At 43.0% G+C, this 25,289-nt stretch overlaps 1 protein-coding gene across 1 annotated transcript in view; it reads left to right on the top strand.

Annotated features, from left to right (window-relative positions):
• Positions 1–25,289, top strand: part of AK5 (adenylate kinase 5) — a 164,723-nt gene that overhangs the window by 121,726 nt on the left and 17,708 nt on the right. The window contains exons 11-12 of the mRNA XM_054037166.1: positions 13,062–13,225; positions 15,345–15,461. Coding sequence (XP_053893141.1) covers positions 13,062–13,225; positions 15,345–15,461 — 281 coding nt within the window. The remainder of the gene's footprint in view (positions 1–13,061; positions 13,226–15,344; positions 15,462–25,289) is intronic.

Genomic DNA, 25,289 nt, shown 5'->3' with positions numbered 1-25,289 from the left:
CAGCATTATTCTATGGGATTTGTAAGTGATCTTGTGATGCCACCATGTTGTCATAGAAGAAGATTCCAATATATAGGTCATATTTGTCTTCCTCAGAGTATTGATATTTAAACTGCCTTGGCTGCCTGTAGGAGTACTTCTTTCATGGGCACAATGGATGTTTCTCAAAGACAATATCTGGTCTCTGCAGACAAAGAAGCTCTGGCTGCTGTTATTTATTTCCTTGGAGTAATGCACAGAGGGCTCAGTTCTACAAACATTCACAAGAGTAGTGCAGCTGTGGTCAAGATCACTTTTTACACAGGGAAGAGTCGCTGTGTGAGTGTTTGCAGGATCACAGCCTAGCAGCCCAGTCCAATCCCTGCTGAAGACAATGGGAGTCTTTAGAATGACTTCACAGGGAGTTCAACTGAGCCCTTAAAAGTATTGTAAAGGAACTAGAAGCTATAACAGCATATGCAAAAATTTTGCTCTTCCCAGTGAGAAGGACAGAAGGACTCCTACTGCCCCAATTGCCTTCAGTGAAGAAATCTGGACTTGCTATGCTACTGTATTCCTGTCTCAAGAGAGACAGGAAACCAAGCCACTTGTAAGAAGGACTTTAAAAAAAATTAGTGTTTTAATCGTTTACATAATAATTGAAATAAATATGCACATCTGCTGTAGCTGACAAGTTGAGACACTGTTTATGAGATAAAAAAATCACTAAAATCTAATTTCTCTCAAACGTCTCTAGTAAGGGAACGAAAACATGGACTGATTAGCAAAGATTTACATGAGGGTTAGAGTAGGAATTAATTGGAAATGCAGTCAAGTCAAATTAATTAGACAACGACATCAATGTTTTATCCAGACCACCAAAGCAAAGATGTAGAATCAGAAAGGAAAAAATGAGAGACATAGCAGCAGGGTAATAGACTACAACAAGATTAATTCATTGAATTTAGAAATACAAGCTGAAGAGACAATCATGAAATTAGATATAACCAAATAAATTAGCAAAACATGAGATTTTTTTTTGGATGCTCATATTTTACATTTTTGTAATTATTGCCAAGGACTCAAACTGACTACAGCTCAGCTGCACACAGTAGTGAGCACCCTCACAGGCTTTGAGCAACGAAAATCTAGTGGGTAGCTTTTAATCAGTTTCACTTACTTGATAGCCTAACACCACATCTAAGAAAACCAGCACTCATACTGGCTTCATGGGCGCATGCACCAGACATCCTCACCTTCTGCCAGAAGGTGATACAATACAGTAGGTGACTGAGACAATCCCCACTCTAATCAATGAGAATAGATGTCCATTGACTTCATTAGAGTCTGGATCAGATGCTAGGCACTCAGCTGTATCTAAAGATTAATTAGTTCCCTTGCTAGCAGAATTTTAAAAGTGTGTTTGTGGGCAAACTGGATCTAAAATGAGATTAAAGATGCATATGCTGTTTTGTAGGCATTTCCCCCATATATGGCATAGCCCTTCCCTCTAACAATTGCTTAATAGTTTATATTAAATAACTATTTGAGGACTAATGTGTGGCAGGGTTGGCCATTTAAATGATCCTATCAAATTGATCCCGCTGTGACAATCAGTGCCTACAATGAGTGCAGGGCTGAAGACGGTTTAACTACAAGCATAAACAGAACCAGATTGTTTTCAGAAGTGGCTCAAGAAGCTTTCTGATTGGTACTGGAAATAGTTGGTCCCACTTACACTTAAGGCATTGTTAGCATGGTTCAGCTGCACCCATTGGCCTTGGCTGTACTGGCAACATTTACCAAAGAAAAATAATATGGTAAAGTGTTTAAAATGCTAAATAGCAAGGTTTTATTCATACCAGATATTTCAGGATTTTAATTCCTCAGTTTCTGACAGATCTGCTCAACAGGGCTAAGTAGTCCTCACAGGGTGTTTCTTCAGCTACCTGTTTTCATGGTGTCTCTCTTTCTCACTCACTCACACTCACTCACTCACACTTTTTCCCACTACATGTACCTTTAATCCACTGTGTCCAAACAGAGCAGAACATAGCACAGGTGTACCACAGGAGGAGCCTGTCATACATCTACTCTCCTCAACCCAGCTTACCTTCAGCGCTTTCCCTCTACTTCATGTTCCTCCCAATGAGATGTCCTCCCAGTTACTGAGTCTCATTAGCCCAGAAGTTATGACCAACTGTCAGTAGTCTCCACTACCAACAGATTGATTAGCTCCAATTCAGCCCGTAGCCATCTTGGTGCTGTGGCAACTTCAGTGACCAGGATGCTACAGCAAGCACTCTGTCCAAGTAGCCATACCTAAAACCATTCTAAGTGCCATAGCTAGAAGATGATGGTTGTTGCTTTCTGCAGTACTCCATGGGAACTACTCCCCTACAATCATCCTGATTAAGCACTGGATATCCCTTTAGCTTTTCCAGAAAGCACATGAAGATTATTTTCTGTTTTTAGCCAAGATGATCTTTAATACACAGCACTTCAGGGAGTGGCTTAAAAGTTCTGGAATTTAACAACATTTGGAGACCTTTTTTTTAACTTGCATTCTGGTTTCTGAGCCTTTAGGATACACTTAGGTCACATTTTCAAGTTTTTCTCCACAATGGAAGGGCTAGGAAAATAGATGAAAGCCAAGATTCTCACACTCATTTGACTCCAAGAGCTGGAACTTTAAATAAAACATCCCATATCATGAAACTCTCAATAAAGTCACAAGAGTTTGCAACACTGAAGTGTCCTTAAGACATTTCACTTACAGATGCATTACTTTATCTCGAAGAGGCTCTGGGATACTACGTTACGGGAGTCTGACTCCATTTACAGACTCACTGTTTGTATCACACGCCTGATAGAGCACAGAATGTTTGTTCCCAAGATTAACCTTACAGAGAGACGCAATAGGCTTTATTTCAGAGTGTGTGTGTGTGTGGGGGGGAGGACTGTCAAGCGATAAAAAAATATTAATCGCGATTAATCACGCTGTTAAACAATAATAGAATACCATTTATTTAAATATTTTTGGATGTTTTCTACATTTTCAAATATATTGATTTCAATTACAACACAGAAGACAAAGTGTACAGTGCTCACTTTATATTTATTTTTCATTAAAAATATTTGCAATGTAAAAAACAGAAGAAATAGCATTTTTCAATTCATCTAATACAAGTACTGTAGTGCAATCCCTTTATCATGAAAGTTGAACTTACAAATGTAGAATTATGCACAAAAATAACTGCACTCAAAAATAAAACAATGTAAAACTTTATAGCCTACAAGTCTATTCAGTCCTACTTCAGCCAATCGCTCAGACAAACAAGTTTGGTTACAATTTGCAGGAGATAATGTGGCCCGCTTCTTGTTTACAATGTCACCTGAAAGTGAGAACAGATGTTCGCATGGCACTATTGTAGCTGGTGTCGCAAGATATTTATGTGCCAGATTTGCTAAAGATTCAGATATCCCTTCATGCTTCAACCACCATTCCAGGGGACGTGCATCCATGCTGATGATGGGTTCTGCTCAATAACAATCCAAAGCAGAGTGAACTGACGCATGTTCATTTTCATCATCCGAGTCAAATGCCACCAGCAGAAGGTTGATTTATTTTTTTGGTGGTTCGGTTCTGTAGTTTCTGCATCTGAGTGTTGCTCTTTTAAGACTTCTGAAAGTATGCTCCACACCTCGTCTCACTCAGATTTTGGAAGGCACTTCAGATTTTTAAACCTTGGGTCAAGTGCTGTAGCTATTTTTAGGAATTTTAGGACCTTCTTTGAGTTTTATCAAATCTGCTGTGAAAGTGTTCTTAAAACAAACATACGCTGGGACATCATCAAGACTACTATAACATGAAACATATGACAGAATGTGGGTAAAACAGAACAGGAGACATACAATTCTCCCCAAGGGGTTCAGTCATAAATTTAATTAGCACATTATTTTTTTAATGAGCATCATCAGCATGAAAGCATGTCCTCTGGAATGGCGGCCAAAGCATGAAGGGGCATATGAATGTTTAGCATATCTGGCATGTAAATACCTTGCAATGCCGGCTACAAAAGTGCCATGTGAACATCTGTTCTCATTTTCAGGTGACGTTGTAAATAAGAAGCAGGCAGCATTATCTCCCGTAAATGTAAATAAACTTGTTTCTCTTAGCAATTGGCTGAACAAGAAGTGGGACTGAGTGGACTTGTAGGCTCTAAAGTTTTACATAATTGCACTCAAAACCAAAACAATGTAACAAAAAAATCTACATTTGTAAGTTATACTTTCACGATAAAGAGATTGCACTACGGTACTTGTATGAGGTGAATTGAAAAATACTGTTTCTTTTGTTTACCATTTTTACAGTGCAAATATTTGTAATAAAAAATAATATAAAGTGAGCACTGTGCACTTTAGATTCTGTGTTGTAATAGAAATCAATATATTTGAAAATGTAGAAAAACATCCAAAAATATTTTATAAATTTCAATTGATATTTTGTTGTTTAACAGTGTGATTAATCATGATTAATTTTTTTAATCAAAATTAATTTTTTTAGTTAATCACGTATGTTAACTGCAATTAATCAACAGCCCTAATATATATATATAAATATATAGTACCATTTATATTATAAAAAATTAAAAGCTTGAATACACAAAAGGTTAGTGTATTGGCAGATGCACACAGACACACTGATGCCTCAAAGTGCATTGATAGCCAGATGATTCCTTTCTAATCACTGAGATGGCTTAAGGTTTTATTAGCATCAGTCCTGAGCTGCACCATCCATTAAGAATATTCATTTTCTATTTTCATCGGTGTGAATCTGCTCTCTCACTAAAGGAGATTCACATTTCCAGCACAGATGAGTAATGGATAAATAGAACATCAGCTAGCTAGGAGAGCCAGAGAAAATGTTCCTGTTTGTAATTAACAATATTTTAAAGAGACCTAAGTGTCTCTACCTAATGATGATTTCCCCTGTATTATCTTTATTGATTGCATACACATAGCTGAAAGGATGGTCTTGTAGTTTGATTTAGAGTAGACACTGGACTGAGACTTGGAAGGATTGGCCTTCTGTTGTATGTTCTGCCACAGACTTGCAATGCGATCTTGGATAGCTCACTTAATCCCTCTGTGCCTTGGGTTCCATATCCATGAAGCAAAGTAGTAAGATTAGCCTGCCTCAAAAGTGTGTTGCAAAGGTAAATAAATTAATTTATGAGGTGAGCAGATAATACAGTGGAAGGGGCCATAGCAATAGACACTCATTTATTTTTTAAAGTGTTAGATTATGAGAGAAAGCTTAGAAGAATCTTATTCTTACCCACAACCTTTGTTCAATGTAACAGTTGGTACAAAATAGCTTTAAAAGAAGAGTGATAAGTATTAAATGACATATCGCTCCATGCAATGGTAAAAAGTTTTAACAACTTCATAAGCACTCTCTCTACTGTATTAGTTGGAAGGAAGAAATATTCTCCTGAAACAATATCATTTAAACAAAACACAAAAATAGTAATATAGTCTCTTTCTGCACTTTTGTGTGTGTGTGTGTGTGTGTGTGTGTGTGTGTGTGTGTGTGTGTGTGTGTACAAGCTAAAAGCAATAAACTCCAAACAGAAAAATACAAACCATACAAGACAGCATTTTTTTATTCCTTCTGGTCCATATCACCCGCTCGCCCTTAAGCGTTAACCAGTCCCTCTTTCTGGTGCTGAGCCCAATGGGAGTCAGCTGTGCCCAGTGAGGGTCAGCTGTGTCTAATTAGCTCACAGCTGAGAGCACCTCCCTCAGTGGATCTTGATTCATTGCTGGCAATTAACCCACCAAAGTTCAGCCCTTAGGCCAGCTCAGCAGTATCCTTCCTTTGCTCTTGTCCATGGCTTATTATCTCTGATTTTACAACTAACACTCATCTAACAGCATGTATATTCATACTGGCACAGATCATGAAGTAAACATAATTTTCTTGTCTAGTCTTTTGGCCACAGGTAGGTCTGTGATAATAAGCCTTCTGGACCAGCAGCCAAAAGTGTGGGTGTTCCTAAGAAGAATATTAAAAGTGAACTCTCCCTACTCTTTGCACTGGTTGGTTTAGATTTGTAAACTTTCATTGTTGGACCTTGCATTGAGTGTTATACAATATGAAGGGATGTTTATCTGCAACCCCCCAAAACTCCTCAGCTAGAGAGACCAGGGTTTAGCAAATCAGGCAATGGGGACAGAGCATTCTGAACAGTGAGATGAAGAAAATGGAACTCCATGTGGCCCCACCTGCTTCTGGGCTTGGTAGGAGGAAGTAGTTTCTGCACCTCCAAGAGTAAAGGGGCTGAGGCTGGCCCTTGAGTTGAATGCTGGAAGCTTCCTTCCACCTTCTCCCTGTGCACCTGTACAAAGGCAAGACAGCCTAAACCTGAATATTTACTCCATTTTTTTAAATTACTGTGTTACTTTGTTACAAAGGGTCAGTTTCTAATATAAAGAGCTACATCCTACCATCCTGCGATCTTTGGACCTTCACTCGTGACTTGCATCCCTTCATTCTGAGTCCAATTCTGTGAGGTGCTTAGTGCCCTCATTCCCATTAAAAAAATGAGGTTCAGGCTTAAAAAACAAAAAGCCTGCTCTCAGAGCATACAAGCTCAAAGCTGTTAGCATTCTGGGACCTTTCCTGGCACAACTTACATCGTTTAGGGAACTGTGCAATTAGTGGCAGGAAAGAAAACAAGAGGTATAGGACAAAGAACTTCAAACATGGGAACAGTGTTATTGTACTTTCCATCACTGGGCTTCCTAGCCTCCCATCATGTTATTTGCATTCATATTTCTTGTACAGTTTTATCTTCAAAATGGTTGTATAATTAATTATGGTAGCACTTAGGGAATGTCTACACTGCAAGTAGACATTCACGGCTGGCCCATGGCAGATGACTTGTGAGGGCTCTCAGGGGCTGTTTAATTGCAGTGTAGACGTTTGGGTTTGGGCTGCAGCTTGAGCTCTGGGATCCTCCCACCTCGCAGGGTTTTAAAGCCCAGACTCCAGCCCCAGCCGGAAAGTCTACACAGCAATTAAACAGTCCCTTTGCCTGAGCCCTGCAAGCCCAAGTCAGCTGGCACAGGCCAGGGCAGGTTTTTAATTGCAGTGTAGACATACTCCTAGAGGCCAAGATTGGTGCCTCCTTGTGCTAGGCACTGCACAGAGTAAGAGATGGTCCATGACCCCAACTGCCTACAATCTAAATAGACAAGACACAAAAGGTGGGAGAGAAACCAATAAGGAAACTTGCCCAAGGTCACATAGCAGGTTAGTTACAGAGGTGGGATTAGAATCCAGGCTCCCAGGCCAATACCTTGTCCACCAAACCACTGTTTCTCATAAAAAGTATAAATTACTGGAAAACTCAGGGTCCTCCGTGACTCACTTTTTCTCTATGAGATGGTACTCAATATTTTAAAAAATATTAATTTACTTTTTTGGAGAAGAATGACCAAAAAAAAAATAAAATGTGATTTTTTTTCTTTAAGGCAACCACGATCTTGGGTTCCTGCCGGTGGCTGTTTTATATATCAGTATTGTAAATGCACAAAATCAATTAAATTTATGGTAACAGATTTAGGATTAAATAAAACAGTCAACAGTAAAATGTGCCAAGTCAGTTCTGTCCTGTAATTTGTAACTAATTGTAGAAGGAAGCAGGGATAGTTCATACGTATCCTCTCAGGTCTGATCATGCAGTCCTGAGCTTAGTGGCAGTTTTGCCTCTAGAAAAAACTGCAGAACTAGATCTGCAATTGTCAAAGTTTACACATATCTGTTTTTCTTTTTTTTTAAATTGCCAGTTGTCTACTAATGATATGTAACACTCAGATGATCATCTATGAAGAATGTGTATAGCCAGACACATTTAAATCCAAACATATATTCCACACTATCCTTGTGAATAATGACACATTCATACTGTGTGTGTGAGTTTGCTTAGCCCTGGTCTACACTGGGAGGGTGAGGGGGGGATCGATCTAAGTTACGCAACTTCAGCTACATGAATAACATAGCTGAAGTCGACATATTTAGATGGACTTACCAGGGTTTCTTCACTGCGGTGAGTCGACTGCTGCCACTTCCCCGTCGACTCTGCCTGCGCCTCTCATGGTGCAGGAGTACAGGAGTCGACGGGAGAGCGCTCGGGGATCGATTGATCATGTCTAGTCTAGACACGATAAATCGATCCCCGCTGGATCAATCGCTGCCCGCCGATCCGGTAGGTAGTGTAGACACATACCCTTAGAGTTCAGCTCTTTATGGTCATGACATATTTAAAATCAGAAAGGATGAGATTAAATCAGAAAGGAAGAGATTAATATTGCAAGATGAACAGCCAGTTGCCAATGATCATTCTGTTGCTGGTTAACACTCAGCCATCTTCCAAAAACATGTAGGTGGAGCAAAAAATGACAGCATACAAAAATTGATAGTATTCACACAGAGTTTTATGCCTTTATTACAAAAATAAGGGCACATGTTCCTACTTCAAAACATGGTATAACTACTGAGCCATTGTGAAGACTCTTAACTGATTATTTCAGGGTCTTTGCTCTGTTCTGTTTGAAAAATAATGTGAAAGAAATTGCAGTGGAAGCTCCGTACCTGAAGGTTTCTAGCTGCAAGTATCTAACTGTTGTTTAATGTGCAGCTTTATAAATCTAGTATCTTTATTTGGCAGGTGTCAAGCACTGTGGAGAGTGCACTTTCTTCTGTTTTAGAATGCTACATTGATGTAACAAGACAGAGAAAAAGACACATTTTGCAACAGTGTTTTTACTGCACAAAATACTGTTGATTTACAGTTAAGATTACTTAAGTGCCAATCTCATCAGTGCACTCCCTGAAAAGCAAGGAGAAATTTTATTAAGGGAACCTTCTTTCACATACCTTCCCACCAAGACATCTCTTAGCCAATCACACTAACAAACTCCAGGCTTCCAGCACTTCTAGCTCCTTTCAGCTTCCCTCACAGACAGAAACACAGCATACACGTCAAATTCCTGAAATTCACACTCTAATGCAAAACCTGAATGCCAGCCTCAACAACATTACTGTGGCCGTAGGGACGTACGTGTCTGCTGGTACATGCTATATGTGCCTAAAGAAAGTATGAGGCTGGTGTTAAGGTTTTGCTTTAGAGTGAGTTTCAGGAATTTGGTATATGCTTACAGTCTAAAAAGGCAAAAACAGAGGAAAGATGGAGAGAGAGGATGTAATGAACAAGCAACATGCTCGAGATGATGGCACATTAATGCCAGGGCTGGTCTTTTTCATATTTGTTTACATAACTGTTTTATTTATATTTTTAAACTTTGTTTGGGGGCACTCTGGGTTGAGGAAAGGATTGTTGGTGTAAGAGAGGAGTTGGTAAAAGGAGAGGAAAACTGTGGGGGAGCCGTGTAAAAATGGGAGGCAGGAAGAATGAGCTGGAGAGAGCACAGTGAGCTTGGGGGGTGGGGGTTGAGGTAAGGCAGCTGAAGGGCTGCAGAAGTCGGGGGGGGGGGAATGAACAGACAAGGGTGATACAACATATGAGGGGGAAAGCTGAGTGAATATGAAATCAGGAGGCTGTGAGGCTCCTCCCCATGTGGAGTGAGGAGGTAAGGCTACTGTGCCTAATGCACTGGGCAGGACTCTGTGGGGCTAGCTGGCTCATATTTACCCCTGAACCCTCATCTGTAGCTGGTACCCAGATACCTAGGCCTGGATCCACAAAGGTACTGAGTTGCCTTAATCCCAGTTTTAGACTACTGTAATCCCAGTTTTAGACTACTGTAATCCCTGCTCAGCAGTGCCGACTTTCTAAAGTGCCAGGGGGTGCTGGCCCCCTGGCTCTGCCCCAGGCCTTGCACCCACTCCACCCTGTCCCCGAATGTCCCACCCTGCCCTGCCTCTTCCCACCCCCCCGCCCCACCTCTTCCTGACCAGTTCCGCCTTATCTCCCAGCCTCCTGCTTGCCTGCGTGCTGTGTCCTCACTCCTCCCCCTCCCTCCCAGCCTCCTGCTTGCATGCCATGAAACAGCTGATTATGGCAGGCAGGCGTGTGGGGAGGTGCTCATCCATGGGGCTCACCACTGGGGGGATTGAGGGGAGCAGATAGGGGGGCTGCTGGTGGGTGCTCAGAACTCACCATTTTTCCCGGTGGGTGCTGCAGCCCTAGAGCACCTATAGAGTCAGCACCTATGAGCTGCCTAACCCTGTACGTGCCTAGACTCACTCAGCACCTAAGTTTTTGCAGTAAAAATTTCCTAGATGCTTACATTTCTGCTTTTGGGCCTGCACACTGCCACTTCACACAAGGCATCCAGATACCTATCTTTCTAAAGGGAAGAAAATGAGGTTATCCCAAAGATTAACGCTTTCCCCAAAAACATTCCCAGTGAAGATGCCGCGCCTGATGCTGTCATTGTATGTTAACAGTGTTCACTGTGACTGCAATAAAAGGCACCGCGTTTATACAAGACAAATGCATTCTTTTGTCACTGTTATATTCTGGCCAAATTGCTGTTCTCAGTTACACCACTGTAATGCCACTGAACGATATCTGTTTGGGGCAGCATTTTCTTAAAACTCAATGTGAAGGCCAGGAACATGGATACTTTTGCGCCTGAAGGGGATTGACGGCTAAATTCATGAGTGTGTCAGCCCATATTTATTCACTAAAGCAATCAAGAAAGAAAAATGGATGAATCTTGGACTCAGTCACATAGTGGAGTAGTATGCATAGTATTTGGATATTAAAGAGTTGACAGCGTTGATTGCCAACCTCAAATGTTCAAAAACCATGAGTCAGACACCCAAATCATGAGGTTTACTTTTAACGATTATACTGTGGTTTTGGGCTGTCTTGATTTTTGAACTCTCCCTTGCCCCCATGTGCAACAATGAGAGTGTTACTAGCTCTCCCAAATGTACAGAGTAAGGTGATATTTTGGTGCCTACTGCAGATGCTCTCACCCTGGAAGACCCAGCTGAGGTCCAGTTACACAGGCTTGTATAAAATGCTGCCTGGTAATGGTGCTGCTGAGCTTCCAGCTTCTCCCCAAACCCAAATATTCTAATTGAGCAGTTCTGCCACCCCAGACCCATATCTGCCCATCCCACAGGCTGCCAATTAAATTCAGCCTACCTACTCCCCCCCCACACACACATCAACTCTGCCCCCTTCCTAGCTTCATATAGGTCCCTCCCTCTCCCTTCCCCCACCCCTCTGCTCTTCCTGCAGCTCCAGAGGTTCTTCACCCACCTCCCAGGCTGGTGAGGAGCAGCTCCAGGGGTTCTTCATCCCCTCACCCCCTTCCCAGGCTGGTGGGAGGCAGCTCCCAATGTTCTTTGTCCCTTCGCCCCCTTCTCAGGCTAGTGTTGCAGGGATGGAGAGGTGAGGGAGGAGCAGGCTGACCCATTATTCACAGGTGGGAAGGGGGAAGCAGAGCTGTCCTGAGCCACTGGTCCCTTTCTGCTGCTTCCTCCTTCCTCTCTTCTCGTGACAATGGCAGTGGCTGCTCCCTCTCCTCGCCTTGCCAACTCAGAAATGTCTCTCAGCTCCTGAGAGGATGGGGGGGGAGCTCTGCCTGCTTCCTGCAGCAGCCCTGATTGGCTGCTCTTTCCCAGGAGGCAGGTCCTGGGGGAGCCAGACGCTCAGATAGGGTTTTCCCCAGGCAAGGATGAAAACAATTTTAAGGCTGGAGCGTCTAGTGAGACTGACTCCAGAAGGGCTAAAGTCCTGGTGCCCCAAGGCTGGCACTGCACTCTGGTGGCCAGCTCTCACAGTTTTTCCATGCGTGATGGGATTCTGGCTGGGCTGGGCTGGAGCCCTTCTCCTGATGGCCTGAGAGGCTCCAGCACTCTAACAAATTTGAGCTCTGTCTGGGGGAAATCCCCCTCTGACTGGCTGTCTGCCCCCTGCCCTGCCTCCTGGGGTAGAGCAAGCAATTAAAGCTACTGCAGAAAGAGCTCCCTCCCCACACCCTCAGCTCCCAAAGCTATTCTCAGTTTCTCACAGAAAGAGAGAGGGGAGGAAGGAGCAGGAAGAGGCCAGCAACCTTCCTCTCCTGTGAGCAACAGCCCCAGTTCATCAGCTCCTTTCCTGCAATGCCCAGCCAGGGAAGGAGCAGTGGTGAGGCTGGGGGGCCTGGGCAGATGTGGGGGAAAGGGGAAGCTGGGAATTAAGTGCTGGGCAGGGGTCTGGTTGATGTGGGAGTGAAAAATGCTGCAGCAGGAGCAAGTCATCTTTCCCAGTAAATCTGGAATGGACAGTACTAATGGACAGTACTAATTGTCACTCACACATCAGCGATGGGCAGGAAGAGTTCAAAAATCAAAAGACAGACCACAAAACACAATTTATTTCTGGCTTTCTTTAAACTCTCATTATTTGCATCTGGAGAACAAACCAGTATCTCCCAGCACTGAGGAGAATGAACAAAGCTTCCAGTTTAATCTGTCAGCCACTGGAATGGACAAAGCACAAAAGAAACTGGCTCCCCCTGGGGAAGGGGCGAGCAGAATCTTCTGCTACCTATTGGTGCATCTCTGTACAAGAAAATACCATCACTTCTTGTAGTGGGTGGGCCTTCAGGTCACAGTTAATTAGCTAAGAAATTCTATGCAGTATCTGCCTGGTAATTTACTGCCATTAAGTTACATTGCTTATTCCAAGGGCCTCCACTGGTACACCAGTGTGAGAGGAGAATCTGTTAATGGCACTGAAAGTTACACTGATTTCTGTTCCCCAAATAGTTACCACATAATGAAGAGAAAAAGGAACAACATATTTTAAGAGCTAAAATCCTCAATCTAGGGGCTTGCTCTCTTTTCAGCAGTGTTACTTAATGGTAGTATGTTACGAGGCAGTTTCTGCACAGAATGCTTTAAATAACTATATACTTGAATGCCCAGTCAGTACAAGAAGTCATGTTATTTTCGTTACATTTTCCCAACTGCAGTGATTAATAAAAAGGCCAATTGTTTAGCTCCCCGCAATTTCTGTTTCTAACTCTAGATTTTTTCCCCCCTCATGAAGGTGGCCCTGGCTCTGGCAAAGGAACCCAGTGTGAACAATTAGCACAGAAATATGGATTTACACATCTGTCTACTGGTGACCTCCTCCGACGTGAATTAACATCATCATCAGAGAGGAGCAAACTGATCAAAGACATCATGGAATGTGGCGAACTGGTGCCTGGAGTAAGCTGTAGTTTCATTTGCAAAATAAAGGGGGCAGTGGGTGTCCCTCAAAAAGTGTGGAAATAGGAAAGCAGCACTGGTATGTATTCCCATCTGAGGGGAAGTAAGCCTAGAGCTTGGTAGAGAGGATCCCTAATTCCCAGATATGTGGCATTTCTCTTTCTTTTGTATACTGGTGACGTAGTTATCCCTTCTCACACCATACCCATCAATTCCTTATGGTAGATTAATTATTAAACACAATGGGCCAGATTGCAAGCTACACCTTGCAAAAGATGCAACACAGAAGTAGCAGCAAAGGGAACTTTATGCCATTTTTACAGCTTCCAAATTCTGGGCTGGTCCCAGAGCTGGCATGGCCTTCAGTGTAAATTAAAGCATCCCTAGCAGCTATTTTAATTTACATTAACTGCAATGGCTCCCTAAGGAACTGGCTGGCAGCCCAGAATAGCTGAGCGCCAACTGACGGGGAACATGAAGAGGTGTAGGGGCTGTTATTTCAGTCTCTGGCCAGGAAATCCCTCTGAACTACAATAATTTCCAGATGCGGGGCGGCGGGGCGGGAGAGGTCCCTGCACTTTACAGCATCTGAGCAGCATAAAGGGGCCAGGCTGCAGGCCAGAATCAGGGACAATATGATGTGCAGCAAGTGCGGTTAGATCAAGAGATGTGTGTGTTAATAAAAGGCATCAAGAAATGCCGCCCATAGGAAATTAAAAGGAGTACTGGGTCTAGCTTAGTGTAGTTATCTTCCCCAGTTTGTCTGGTGGGACAAACTCTCTTGTCATTTACAACAAGATACCATGACATTGCATTGACACAATGTGATGCTGTGTCAAAATACAATCAGATTGTGAAGTATCATTATAATGTCATAAAGTTTCATGGTCCACACAGTTCAGGGCACCTGCACCTGTATTTCCCCACAGTGATCAAACAAGGGCACTCTCAGATTTCCAGCTCCTCAGTTGTTGCCTTTCTGGATGGGGACCAGTGTCTCTTTCCCTTCTGACTGGGGTATTTCCAGGTTGCACAGCTTCCTGCCTTCATTGTGTTCTTTCCAGCACAGACAGGTTGCCCACCAACACCCTGGTTGCTTTCTCATCCGAGATGCTTAGGTGTAATTGCTACAGTTATAAGTTACCACACAGCACTTCCTATACAAGCCTGCTTTATTCTTAGGGTAAAAACACTACAGAGAAAACGTATTAAAAACAATAAAAGAACCCACACACATGCTAATAAGCTTACCAGAATTAACCCTAACATGGATTCTGACACGAGCAGTTCTTCCACTCTCCTCCCAAAGGGATTCTTTGTGGTTACCAGTTCATCACAGCTTCAGCTCAGAACAAGCACCCAGTTTTATGGGACCTCAGTAGGTCCAGTCCTTTCAACCCTATGCTAATAATTGGGGTCCTCATGGACTAGGGCTCCTGTCCATTTGCAGGATCAGGAGGAAGGCCATCAGCCAGTTTAAAACCAGGCTAGTTATCCAAAAACCATTTCTTTGCTTGTTGGTTCCTGGAGAATCTGGTTTGAACTAGTATATACAGACCTTGAGGCAGGGAGGTATCAAAGGGCTGATAATGGAGGAATTATATTAGCATCCCCCTCCCAACTTGAGAAGGATAGGGTGCCATAGTAATACATACACAACTGCATTTTAATACAATGTACTCCAAATGTATTAATTCAGTACAGTTTAACTTACTTCAGTAAAGTTTATCTTAATTCCATAAGGTTTGTTCAGGCTATTACAGGACAGTGTCAGTCTGTCACAGTCCCCAGATAGATTTTGAGACTCAGATATGTCCCACAACAACAGCACATCACAACAGGAAAGACCCTGGAAAATCCAGAACAGGTTTTGTTCTGACCCTGGTTCTAGGTTTGTGTGACATAGCTGTTCCTGAGGGAAAGCTAGTCCTCCCCTATAGCAAACTACCCTCTCCCTGAGCAGCTAGAAAAAAGAAAAGCCAGCTTTCAAGGGACCTGCTCGAAGCAAAGCTGAGTTATGGTAGTTCGTGAAGACAGAGGATTAAAGTCCATGTGTAAAAACTGAGCCCTTTAAAGGAATATTTATTAGTAACCAAAGAATTCTTTTTCTTCAATACAGGATATTGTTTTGGCGCTACTGAAGGAAGCCATGATTGCCCGTTTAGGAGACACAAAGGGATTTCTGATTGATGGGTATCCCTGGGACGTGAAACAAGTAGAAGAATTTGAATGCAAGGTGAACATCTAGTTATTTACCATTATTGCTGATATTAAAATTCAACTTGCATCTGACACACAAATCAGCTACTCAGGTCCCTATTTTTGACAGATATGACTCTTTATAAGCCACTGTTCCAACTTGTTGGCTAAGAGAGTAGAAAGTTGCTATTGATCACTGGGGATCTGGAATGCCAGCAATACAGTGAATCCAGCTTACTCCGCCAATTATATGGTCTCTGCAGTGCCAGAAGGAATAAAAATTGATTTTAGCCATTTAAGTTACAGACGAGAGCAATTCTGTTTAGTAAGATATTGCCATTTTGAGAGTCACTTTTCTCACTATAGCTACACCTTCAGTTTGCTTGTGCTGCTACTGCATCTCTCATCAAAAGGCAATGTGGCATAACAGAATTTCAAGCACTATTAGATGCATTATTAAGCTCTCTCTTTAAGTTGAGTCAGAGCTCTCAGTGCCTGCAACCATTGTGACTGAGCAAAGCACAGGCCAAATTATTGTGGTAGGTAGCATGCTGAAATACTCATAAAAGAGCATGTTGCAAGTTTTTGTATGGTAGTTTACAAAGATTAAGGAAGCTATTGATTTTTTCACTATGCACAAAGATCTACAGAGAAGCCTCAGTTATTGATTTCTCAGCCTGCAGAAAATATTCCATTCTCTCTAAATAAGTGCCTGGATTGAATTTGCACAAGCTCACTAGCACAATGAAAAAGCAGAACAGGAGTGGCTGATTAGTTTATATCCTGGAGGAAAATAATAATTATGTATTCCATTATATTGCACCTTCACGCTACACATTCTCTTGTAACTCATTTAAAATGTTGTGAAGACTTATTGAGTCATCAATGGACCTTTAGTTGCTTTATATAGATTCTGTTCACTACAAAAGAGTCACAAAATCCACAGGAGGTGGGAGAAATGGCTTCAACACCCAGTCAAGATAATTAGCAATAAAGTTGGGCAGGTCACAGATTCATTTTTGGTCCATTAGTGCCTCCCTGTGAACAAAATTAAGTAATTCTCCCATGTCTCTTTCCAATAGTGTGTGCCAATTTAACAAAGGGACTCCCACAGAAATGTTCCCTCTCTGCCTCTAATAAACGCCACATGTATTTGCATGTCTTTGCAGAGTGGAAGGGCAGGACTGGAGAAACTCTGTATCCAAGGGGAAAGGGGCAGGGGGCAGCACCACTGGACAAATAAACTTATAGTGATTGCACTTATTGGAAGTGACTATATCTGAAATAGCACCTGAGTATGAAAACCCTTACTCAGATGAGTAGTTCTTTTTCATGCAAATAGAGTAATGAGTAGTGTAAGTAAGGAACATTCAACTGAGCAAAGGTTTTCATTTCAGGCTGAGGCTTCTACTCAGTACATTGATAGTTCAGCTGTGTTTGATCTGTGTAACTTGAAATGGTGTGGGAGGAGATGGGGGACATATCCTACCCTAGAATATACTTAGAACAGACTGACATGAGGTGCAATCAGATTCATTCCAGAGGCTGTTTGTTTGGATTTTTTTTTTTAAACCTTCAGCAGAATCCCAAGAGGAAAAGTTCTCTGGCAGTAATAGTGGGAGGGGTTGACTCCATCAAAGGCAGGAAAGCCATCCCTTCAGTTTGGTGGCAAAATTTTAATAAAAGTTCCCAAGAGCCATCTCTAGCACATCAAAGTTCTATTGGCGAAAGAGAGAGGTAGTAATCATGATTCCTTAAATTGAAATATTGATTCACAGACCCAGAGAACCTCAGTTATCAGAGGCCAGAACTCTGCACCCACTAGCCTTGTTGATGTCCCACGCAGCTGTGAAAACTCAAAATACTTTATGGAAGTATTTAACACTGAATAGTCCAATTAACACCCCATGGCACTGATCAGCACAGCTGAGTGTAAAAGCTGCCAAGGGCAACTTCCAGCTGAGACAAGTTTAGCACAGCTTCTACAGACTTGCCCGAAAGGGAGCTGCCTGGTAGAGTTGAGCTACGAATAGATCACCAAGTTCCCACTTCAAACCTCAGCCCTCTTAACGTGCAGAATGGACAGCCAGAGTCCAGTTACCTGATGAAGTGCCTTCAGTGGCCTGAGTGAGTTCCACTTGCATATCTGGCCACCATTTAACTCACACCTCACTAGGGTGACCACCATTTCAAAATGTAAGAACAGGACAGATGCAGGAACCCCCCTATCCCTCCATGGCCCTGCCCCCCCCTTCTTCACCTGGAGGCCTTGCCCCCCAGGCCCAGCCAGAGCCAGGCAGTGGTAATAGCCGCCCAGGGAGCCCAGGTTGCTGTGGGGAGCCTCGGACCCTCCACCTGCCCTGAGAGGGGTGCCGGGTTGTCCAAGAACAGCCCATGTCCCTGCTCCCTCCCCTGTTTGTGCCACCCAGGGCAGGTGGAGGGTCCAAGGCTCCTCACAGTGGCCCAGACTCCTGGGTGGCTCTTACTACTGCCCAGCTTCTGGTCTGGCCAGGGGTGGGGCCTCAGGGGGGAAGAGGAGGAGCATGGGGTAGGGCCTCATGGCAAGAGGGGACTAAGGCCCACCTCAGCCCCACCACCAGGTAGAGACTGGCGCTGCCTTGGGCAGGCATGGAGTGAAGCCACAGGGAATCTTGGACAAATGCTGACCTGGAGTCATTTGAATTGGGACTTGAAATGTACATTTCGGGACTGTCCTGCCCAATCAGGGATGGGTGGTCTTCCTACACCTCACTGACAGTTTTGGAGAGCTAACACCCAGATGGTGTTAGAGGAAGTTAAGGGAAGGGCCTATGCTCAGAGGCCACCTGCTGCATAGCACTGCTACAGGAGGGACATCTGAAGGATCCATATGAGCGGTGAGCGATGACAGCTAGAGACAGAAGATCAGATTCTGTACGGGTCTCCAAGAGACACAGCCCAGGGCAAGGAGGAACAAAGGTTGCTTTGGGCTGCTGCAGGGGCTGAAATGGCCCTTCGTGTAACTTAGACAGCCCTGGAGGCTCCTAACCTGCTGCCCACTCTTTGTGCCTATTGCTTGAGGTGCAAGTCAGAATGGCCTGAACAGTATGTGCCATGACCCAACTCAGTGCCTGCTCTTGGGGAGTTTTCCCTCAGCCCCTTGTGGGCTGTTTGCAGCCCCTACTCATTGCCAGAACAGCATGTAGGGACTGGAGTAGGGGAAGGAATCCCTCCCAGAATTCCACAGATATTGTCTCCTGGATTAAGCTCTATGGCAGTGGTTCTCTAACTAGGGCCGCCGCTTGTTCAGGGAAAGCCCCTGGCGGGCCGGGCCGGTTTGTTTACCTGCCGCATCCACAGGTTCGGCCGATCGCGGCTCCCACTGTGGGCCAATGAGTGCTGTGTGAAGCAGCGCGGGCCGAGGGACGTGCTGGCCACCCTTCCTGCAGCCCCCATTGGCCTGGAGCGGCGAACTGCGGCCAGTAGGAGCTGCGATCAGCCGAATCTGCAGACGTGGCAGGTAAACAAACCAGCCCGGCCCACCAGGGGCTTTCCCTGAACCAGCAGCGGCCCTACTTTGAGAACCACTGCTCTATGGGCACTGCAGGAACCCACTGGTGGCTGTGCTACACTGAATCCTTATCAGCTTCTGGAACAAAATATAAAGACTCAGATATTTAAAACTTAGCTGAAAAATACTAGTCACCAAAGTCATCCCTGGTGTAGCAACACTGAAGCCACTTGAGTTCCATAAGGGGTGAATTTGGGTGTAGGTAACTCAGTAAATCTTTGAAACATTTTAAATTAGTCATGATTGATGACTAATGTCATTTTTTTTCTTTTAAAGGGCATTTAAAAATATTTCCTCACCACATTAAGTTTGAATGAATGACAAGAGGTGACATCAGGAATGTGGTGAGGCTGTATATATACAGCATATGTGAAAAGCATTACAAGTATTAAAGATATATGCTATTTAGAAAGCTTCAGGAATAGTTCTTATAGAAATAATTACAAAGTTTAGGCCCTAAACTAATTCCCTCATGAATCCATGCACCCCAGCACTAATTCCCAGGCTTCATATTCTCTCAGACACATTTTTTATTTTAAATGGAACTAGTATTAAACGCTCCTGTAGCTGTGAGAGGTGGGGCGGGAGGGGGGAGAATCCTATTTATCAATAACTTATGCTGCTCCCCTAAGATAGTGTAACGTGAAAGAGTAAATTACATAGGGACAGTTTGAGCAGTATCTTACGCTGCAAGTAGTCCTATGGCAACATTCTAAAGATCCAATATATTGGAGTCAGTGAGAGTTGAGGGCACTAGCATCCTAGAATTGTTCCATATCCTGCATCATTGGGCCTTGTGGGACAGATTGTGCCTCCTTTATATGGAGCAGTACCATCGAGCTCCTTTCCACAGTATCTGAGCACCTTAAACTGTCAATGGATTTTATTCTCACTGCCCCTCCTACCCCCCCCTCCCCCCAATGTGGTAAGAATGTATTATCCCATTTTTAAGATGGGGAACTGAGACAGAGTGAGACTAAGGCCGTCAAGGAAAGAAGGTAACTTTTTTAAAATCATGTGTTAGCTAACATGTGGTAATCAATACATGGTAACATCCTAGCATGGACAAGGCAGTTGTGGTTTTAACATATTAACAGGTCAAGAGAAATACAATAGAACCTTAGAGTTATGGACACCTCGAGAATGGAGGTTGTTCGTAACTATGAAATGTTTGTAACGCTGAGCAAAACATTATGGTGGTTCTTTCAAAAGTTTACAACTGAACATTGACTTAATATGGCTTTGAAATGTTACTGCACAGAAGAAAAATGCTGCTTTTAACTATCTTAATTTAAATGAAACAAGCACAGAAAGTTTCCTTACTTTGTCAAATCTTTTTTTTTAAAACTTTCCTTTTCTTTCTTTTTTTTTAAGTAGTTTATGTTTAACACAGGATTGCATTGTATTTGCTTTTATTTTTATATTTATGTTTTGGTCTCTGCTGCTGTCTGATTGCGTACTTCTGGTTCCAAATGAGGTGCATGGTTGACCAGTCAGTTTGTAACTCTGGTATTTGTAAATCTGAGATTCTACTGTACTAGGCTCCACCTAGTGTTTACCTCAATGTGCTCACATGTTAAAGCTACAATAGTCTTGTTCACACTGGGATTTTATGGCATGTTGGCTAACGTGGTTATAAAACCTTTTTTCCTAATGTGAGTGTACCCCAAGTGACTTGCTCAATGTCACACAGAAAGCATGTGACAGAGCAGAGAATTGAATTGGTGTTTTCTGAGTCCCAGTGTGCTATCCTAACCAGTGGCCCAGCCTATCTTACTATGAAAGTTATGTCATGAATTTCAGTGGGACTACACGTGCTGTAGGATCCCACCCAACATGGGTAAGGATGGCAGAAGCTTGTCTGAAGAATATCAAGACATTCTGTTGAAGAACCTCTCCAAACAAGCTCCCACATTCACTAGTGTTTTCCCTCTTGGCTCACGGTAAAAAAGGAGCCTGATGCTCCTGTGAAAAATGAACCACTGAGATGCCAGGAGAGTTGTAATTACTGTGGTTGCTCAGTACACTAAACCCCTAAGGTGCCAGTAGTGTGCTAAGAGTACCACAACTCAGAGGCAAGCACTGTAGGTGTAGTAGGCGCCAGCCCTGGTGGGTCCCAGTAACCACTGAGATATATGGCTAAGTGAAAGGGTATTTTAAGGCTGGCAGGAAAGGGGAAGGTTGCTAATATCCTAGGTTCTGAGGCTTAAACAGTTGCAGTTCGAAGTGATCAATATCAGTTCCTGTTTGGGTCCCTGGGGCAGTACAGTCAAGAGTGAGGACCCTACAGGCCTAGTGCCTGGGGTGCCCTCTACAGTCCAGTTTCTGCTCCAAGCAAATAGGTGCTTGCAGGTTTCTAGGCCAGGCTCAATTAATGTCTCTCATTGGGGTTCCTCTGCACTCGCACCTGCCCAGTCATTGCTGCTCCTCCATAAGTCCCACACAGAACTGCACCCAGTAGTTACAGCCTGTTCCACACATGGCTCTGCATACATGTAGGGTTGCCAATTTAGGTTGGACGTATTCCTGGAGGTTTCATCACATAACATAATCTTTCATGAAAGATTAATTTTTAATTCCTGGAGACTCCAGGTCAATCCTGGAGGGTTGGCAACCCTACATACAGTTCCTGGGGATAACTCTCTGAATTCAGCTTCTTTCTAGCTCCCTGTTTGCCATGTGGCTGCTGCTTCAACTTTCCTGCAGCTCCTCACTTCCCATACAACCACTGTTTCCAAACAGAGCCTGGAGTGGCAACTTCCTGATTCATGACCTTTTCCCTTACCTGGCCAGAAGGAAGAGGGATGTGCACTGGGGAAGGGGCTAATGGGAGTTGTAGTCCCCTGCTTGGTGGATGCATCACAGAATTCATGGTGCTCTAAATGTAGGAGCCTGGTTGAATCCAAAGCTTGGTTGAATCCAAAGCAGCAGAAAGAGAGAGATCTGCATCATAGTCATGTTACAATCCGGAATTTCAGGATTCGTTGTGGTATGTGTCTTGAGCATTGAGTTTTGTGGGTCACCAAGTCAAAAGTGGTATCAGCTCCAGCTGACATACAATTTGCTGAATCCACAGCAGAGCACTCCACTGTTTTGGAAGAAAGGTGGAGTGGAAGGGAGGAGCTTTGGGGAGAGCTCGTTATACAAGATGTACATTTTGCTAGCTGCTGCTCCCATACTTGACAAAAGTTGTCCAACGTGCTTCTAGAAATGACAAGGAATTATTTGGTCTTTGCAGTGTTGGAATCATTTCACTGTTCACAAACACTCCTTTGGTTCTCTTGACAACAAAGCTTATAGCGGTCTTTATTTTGGGGTGGAGATGCTACTTTCACTTTAGAAGCCATTCCTAAATGAACGGAACCTAAGGTCATTTTCTTCTGTCGGCTCTTTAGTTTTCTCCTTTATCTGTGATGAAGCTGAGAGAGAGAAGAGCATTTACCAGGGAATCTCAGAAATTAGGTCCCTTTTAATTTAAAAGAGAAAGCCTTGCAGACCCAATTCAGGAAGGTGCTGAGAACCTCCTGCCAGGTGTTAAGCGCCTTCAATCCATATAATGTCAATGGGAGTTGAGGGCACTCAGCACCTCACTGTGACAGCCTGCAGATGTTGCATATGTAGCTGTATAATCAAAATCCCAGATTTTGTTTTCTGTGTACCACACCTTTCAATCCCTAGGATTCTGTTGTCTGTTTTGCAGGACAGCGTTGAAGCACCACGTTATTGAGGACACGCACACATTGTTCTTTCTTGTTGTTTCCATTAATATGGAATAAAAATTACTCAGACTGAAAGTATGACTGCCGTATATATATTGAAAAATATAATACCAGAGAGTAGCTGGGTTTATATGCAGTCTCAGCAGAATCACATGGATTTTCAAAAGTAAATATAACTGGTTTATCATACCGGGTAACATAGTTACCTATCAGTCAGCTGAGCCCTCGATATCCTCTTTATAAAAGTTACAGCATGGCTGTACTGAAGTCAGAGGAATTACTCCAGATTAACACCATCATAACTGTGGGCAGACTCTGACCCATTTATCTTGCTGTGGATTTGGAGGGAAACATTAACTCCTGAATAACTTAGCCACAAGTGGGCAATGTGGGCACTTACTTTAGGCACAGATAATATTGGTGTAGTTACTGCACCTCTTGATAACAATTTGTCATATTTAAAACTGCTTCTGAACCCTTTCATTTTAAATCCAAGAAGACCGCATTGCAGCCAGTGCTGCCATTATGCTTTCCTTGGCTGTGCTGAAAAGCCCTAGGAATGAAAGCCTGTCATGGGACTATCCAACGGAGGAGAGGCTCCCACAGCATGAGACCAGATGTTACTGCTGAGCCTTAGCTACCTCTTAGAAATTCAGAATATAAGGAAGCAGAAAAACAGGCTGAACGGTTCATAGGCCAAGCCACCTCCCTTATTCTTCAGCTACTGTAGACCTAATGTGAATATTTACATTTAAAAACTTACCTTGAAGGTACTGCCTTCTTAAAAGAATAGACTCCAGGAGAGCATCTTCCTTTCTGGGAGGTCCACATGTCAGTCATCTAAGCTCTTTTACAGCCAATGGTAAAGTTCTCTAGCTCATGGTCACTAATGAAATGAATGGCCACTTTTTCTGGGGGGCTTTTTCTTGTCTTTTCCTAGAGAGAAGCCCTCCAAATCCCTGCTGGAATAGAAAAGAATAGAGAGCATCTTTAATTGTCTGTCCCTTTAATTGTCCCTTTCAAAGAACTTCAGACAAACGTGGATGGAGATCATATCTGACATTCTCATTACATGTGTTGGTCATTAAACAAGCTAAGGCACAAAATGAGTTACACCTAGCAAGGGACATAAAAGGGAATAAGAGAAGATGAGAGACATTAAGAAAAAGAGAAAGACAAAGGAAAGTGTGGGATTTAAGGTCTCTACTTAGTGGGGAAAGAGAGCTAATAACTGATGACATCAAGAAGGCTGAGATTTTTAATGCTTATTTTGCTTCAGTCTTCACTAAAAGGTTAGTGGTGACAGAACATAAGAACAGCCGTACTGGGTCAGACCAAAGGTCCATCTAGCCCAGTGTCTTGTCTACCGTCAATGCCAGGTGCCCCAGAGGAAGTGTACCAACAGGCAATGATCACGTGAGCTCTCTCCTGCCATCCATCTCCATCCTCTGACAAACAGAGGCTAGGGACACCATTCCTTACCCATCCTTGCTAATAGCCATTAATTGACTTAACCACCATGAATTTATCCAGTTCTCTTTCAAACGCTGTTATAGTCCTAGCTTTCACAAGCTCCTCAGGTAAGGAGTTCCATAAGTTGACTGTGCGCTGCGTGAAGAAGAACTTCCTTGTATTTGTTTTAAACCTGCTGCCTATTAATTTCATTTGGTGACCCCTAGTTCTTGTATTATGGGAATAAGTAAATAACTTTTCCTTATCCACTTTCTCCACATCACTCATGATTTTATATACCTCTATCATATCCCCCCTTAGTCTCCTCTTTTCCAAGCTGAAGAGTCCTAGCCTCTATAATCTCTCCTCATATGGGACCCATTCCAAACCCCTAATCATTTTAGTTGCCCTTTTCTGAACCTTTTCTAGTGCCAGTATATCTTTTTTTAGATGAGGAGACCACATCTGTACGCAGTATTCGATTTATATAAGGGCAATAATATATTCTCAGTCTTATTCTCTATTCCCTTTTTAATGATCCCTAACATCCTGTTTGCTTTTTTGACCACCTCTGCACACTGCGCGGACATCTTCAGAGAACTATCCACAATGACTCCACGATCTTTTTCCTGACTTGTTGTAGCTAAATTAGCCCCTATCATATTGTATGTATAGTTGCATTACTTTACATTTATCCACATTAAATTTAATTTGCCATTTTGTTGCCCAATCACTTAGTTTTGTGAGATCTTTTTGAAGTTCATCACAGTCTGCTTTGGTCTTAACTATCTTGAGCAGTTTAGTATCATCTGCAAACTTTGCCACCTCACTGTTTACCCCTTTCTCCAGATCATTTATAAATAAGTTGAATAGGACTGGTCCGAGGACTGACCCTTGGGGAACCCACTAGTTACCTCTCTCCATTCTGAGAATTTACCATTAATTCCTACCCTTTGTTCCCGGTCTTTTAACCAGTTCTCAATCCATGAAAGGACCTTCCCTTTTATCCTATGACAATTTAATTTACATAAGAGCCTTTGGTGAGGGAAACTCAACACAATTAATATTAACTACAAGAGAAAAGGAATACGAGCTAAAATTAGGAAACAGTAGTTTAAAGGATATGTATATAAGTTACATGTTT

The sequence above is a fragment of the Malaclemys terrapin genome, chromosome 8 (genome assembly GCF_027887155.1).
Source record: "Malaclemys terrapin pileata isolate rMalTer1 chromosome 8, rMalTer1.hap1, whole genome shotgun sequence".
NCBI lineage: Eukaryota > Metazoa > Chordata > Testudines > Emydidae > Malaclemys > Malaclemys terrapin.
This window is presented reverse-complemented; position numbering and strand designations above follow the sequence as displayed.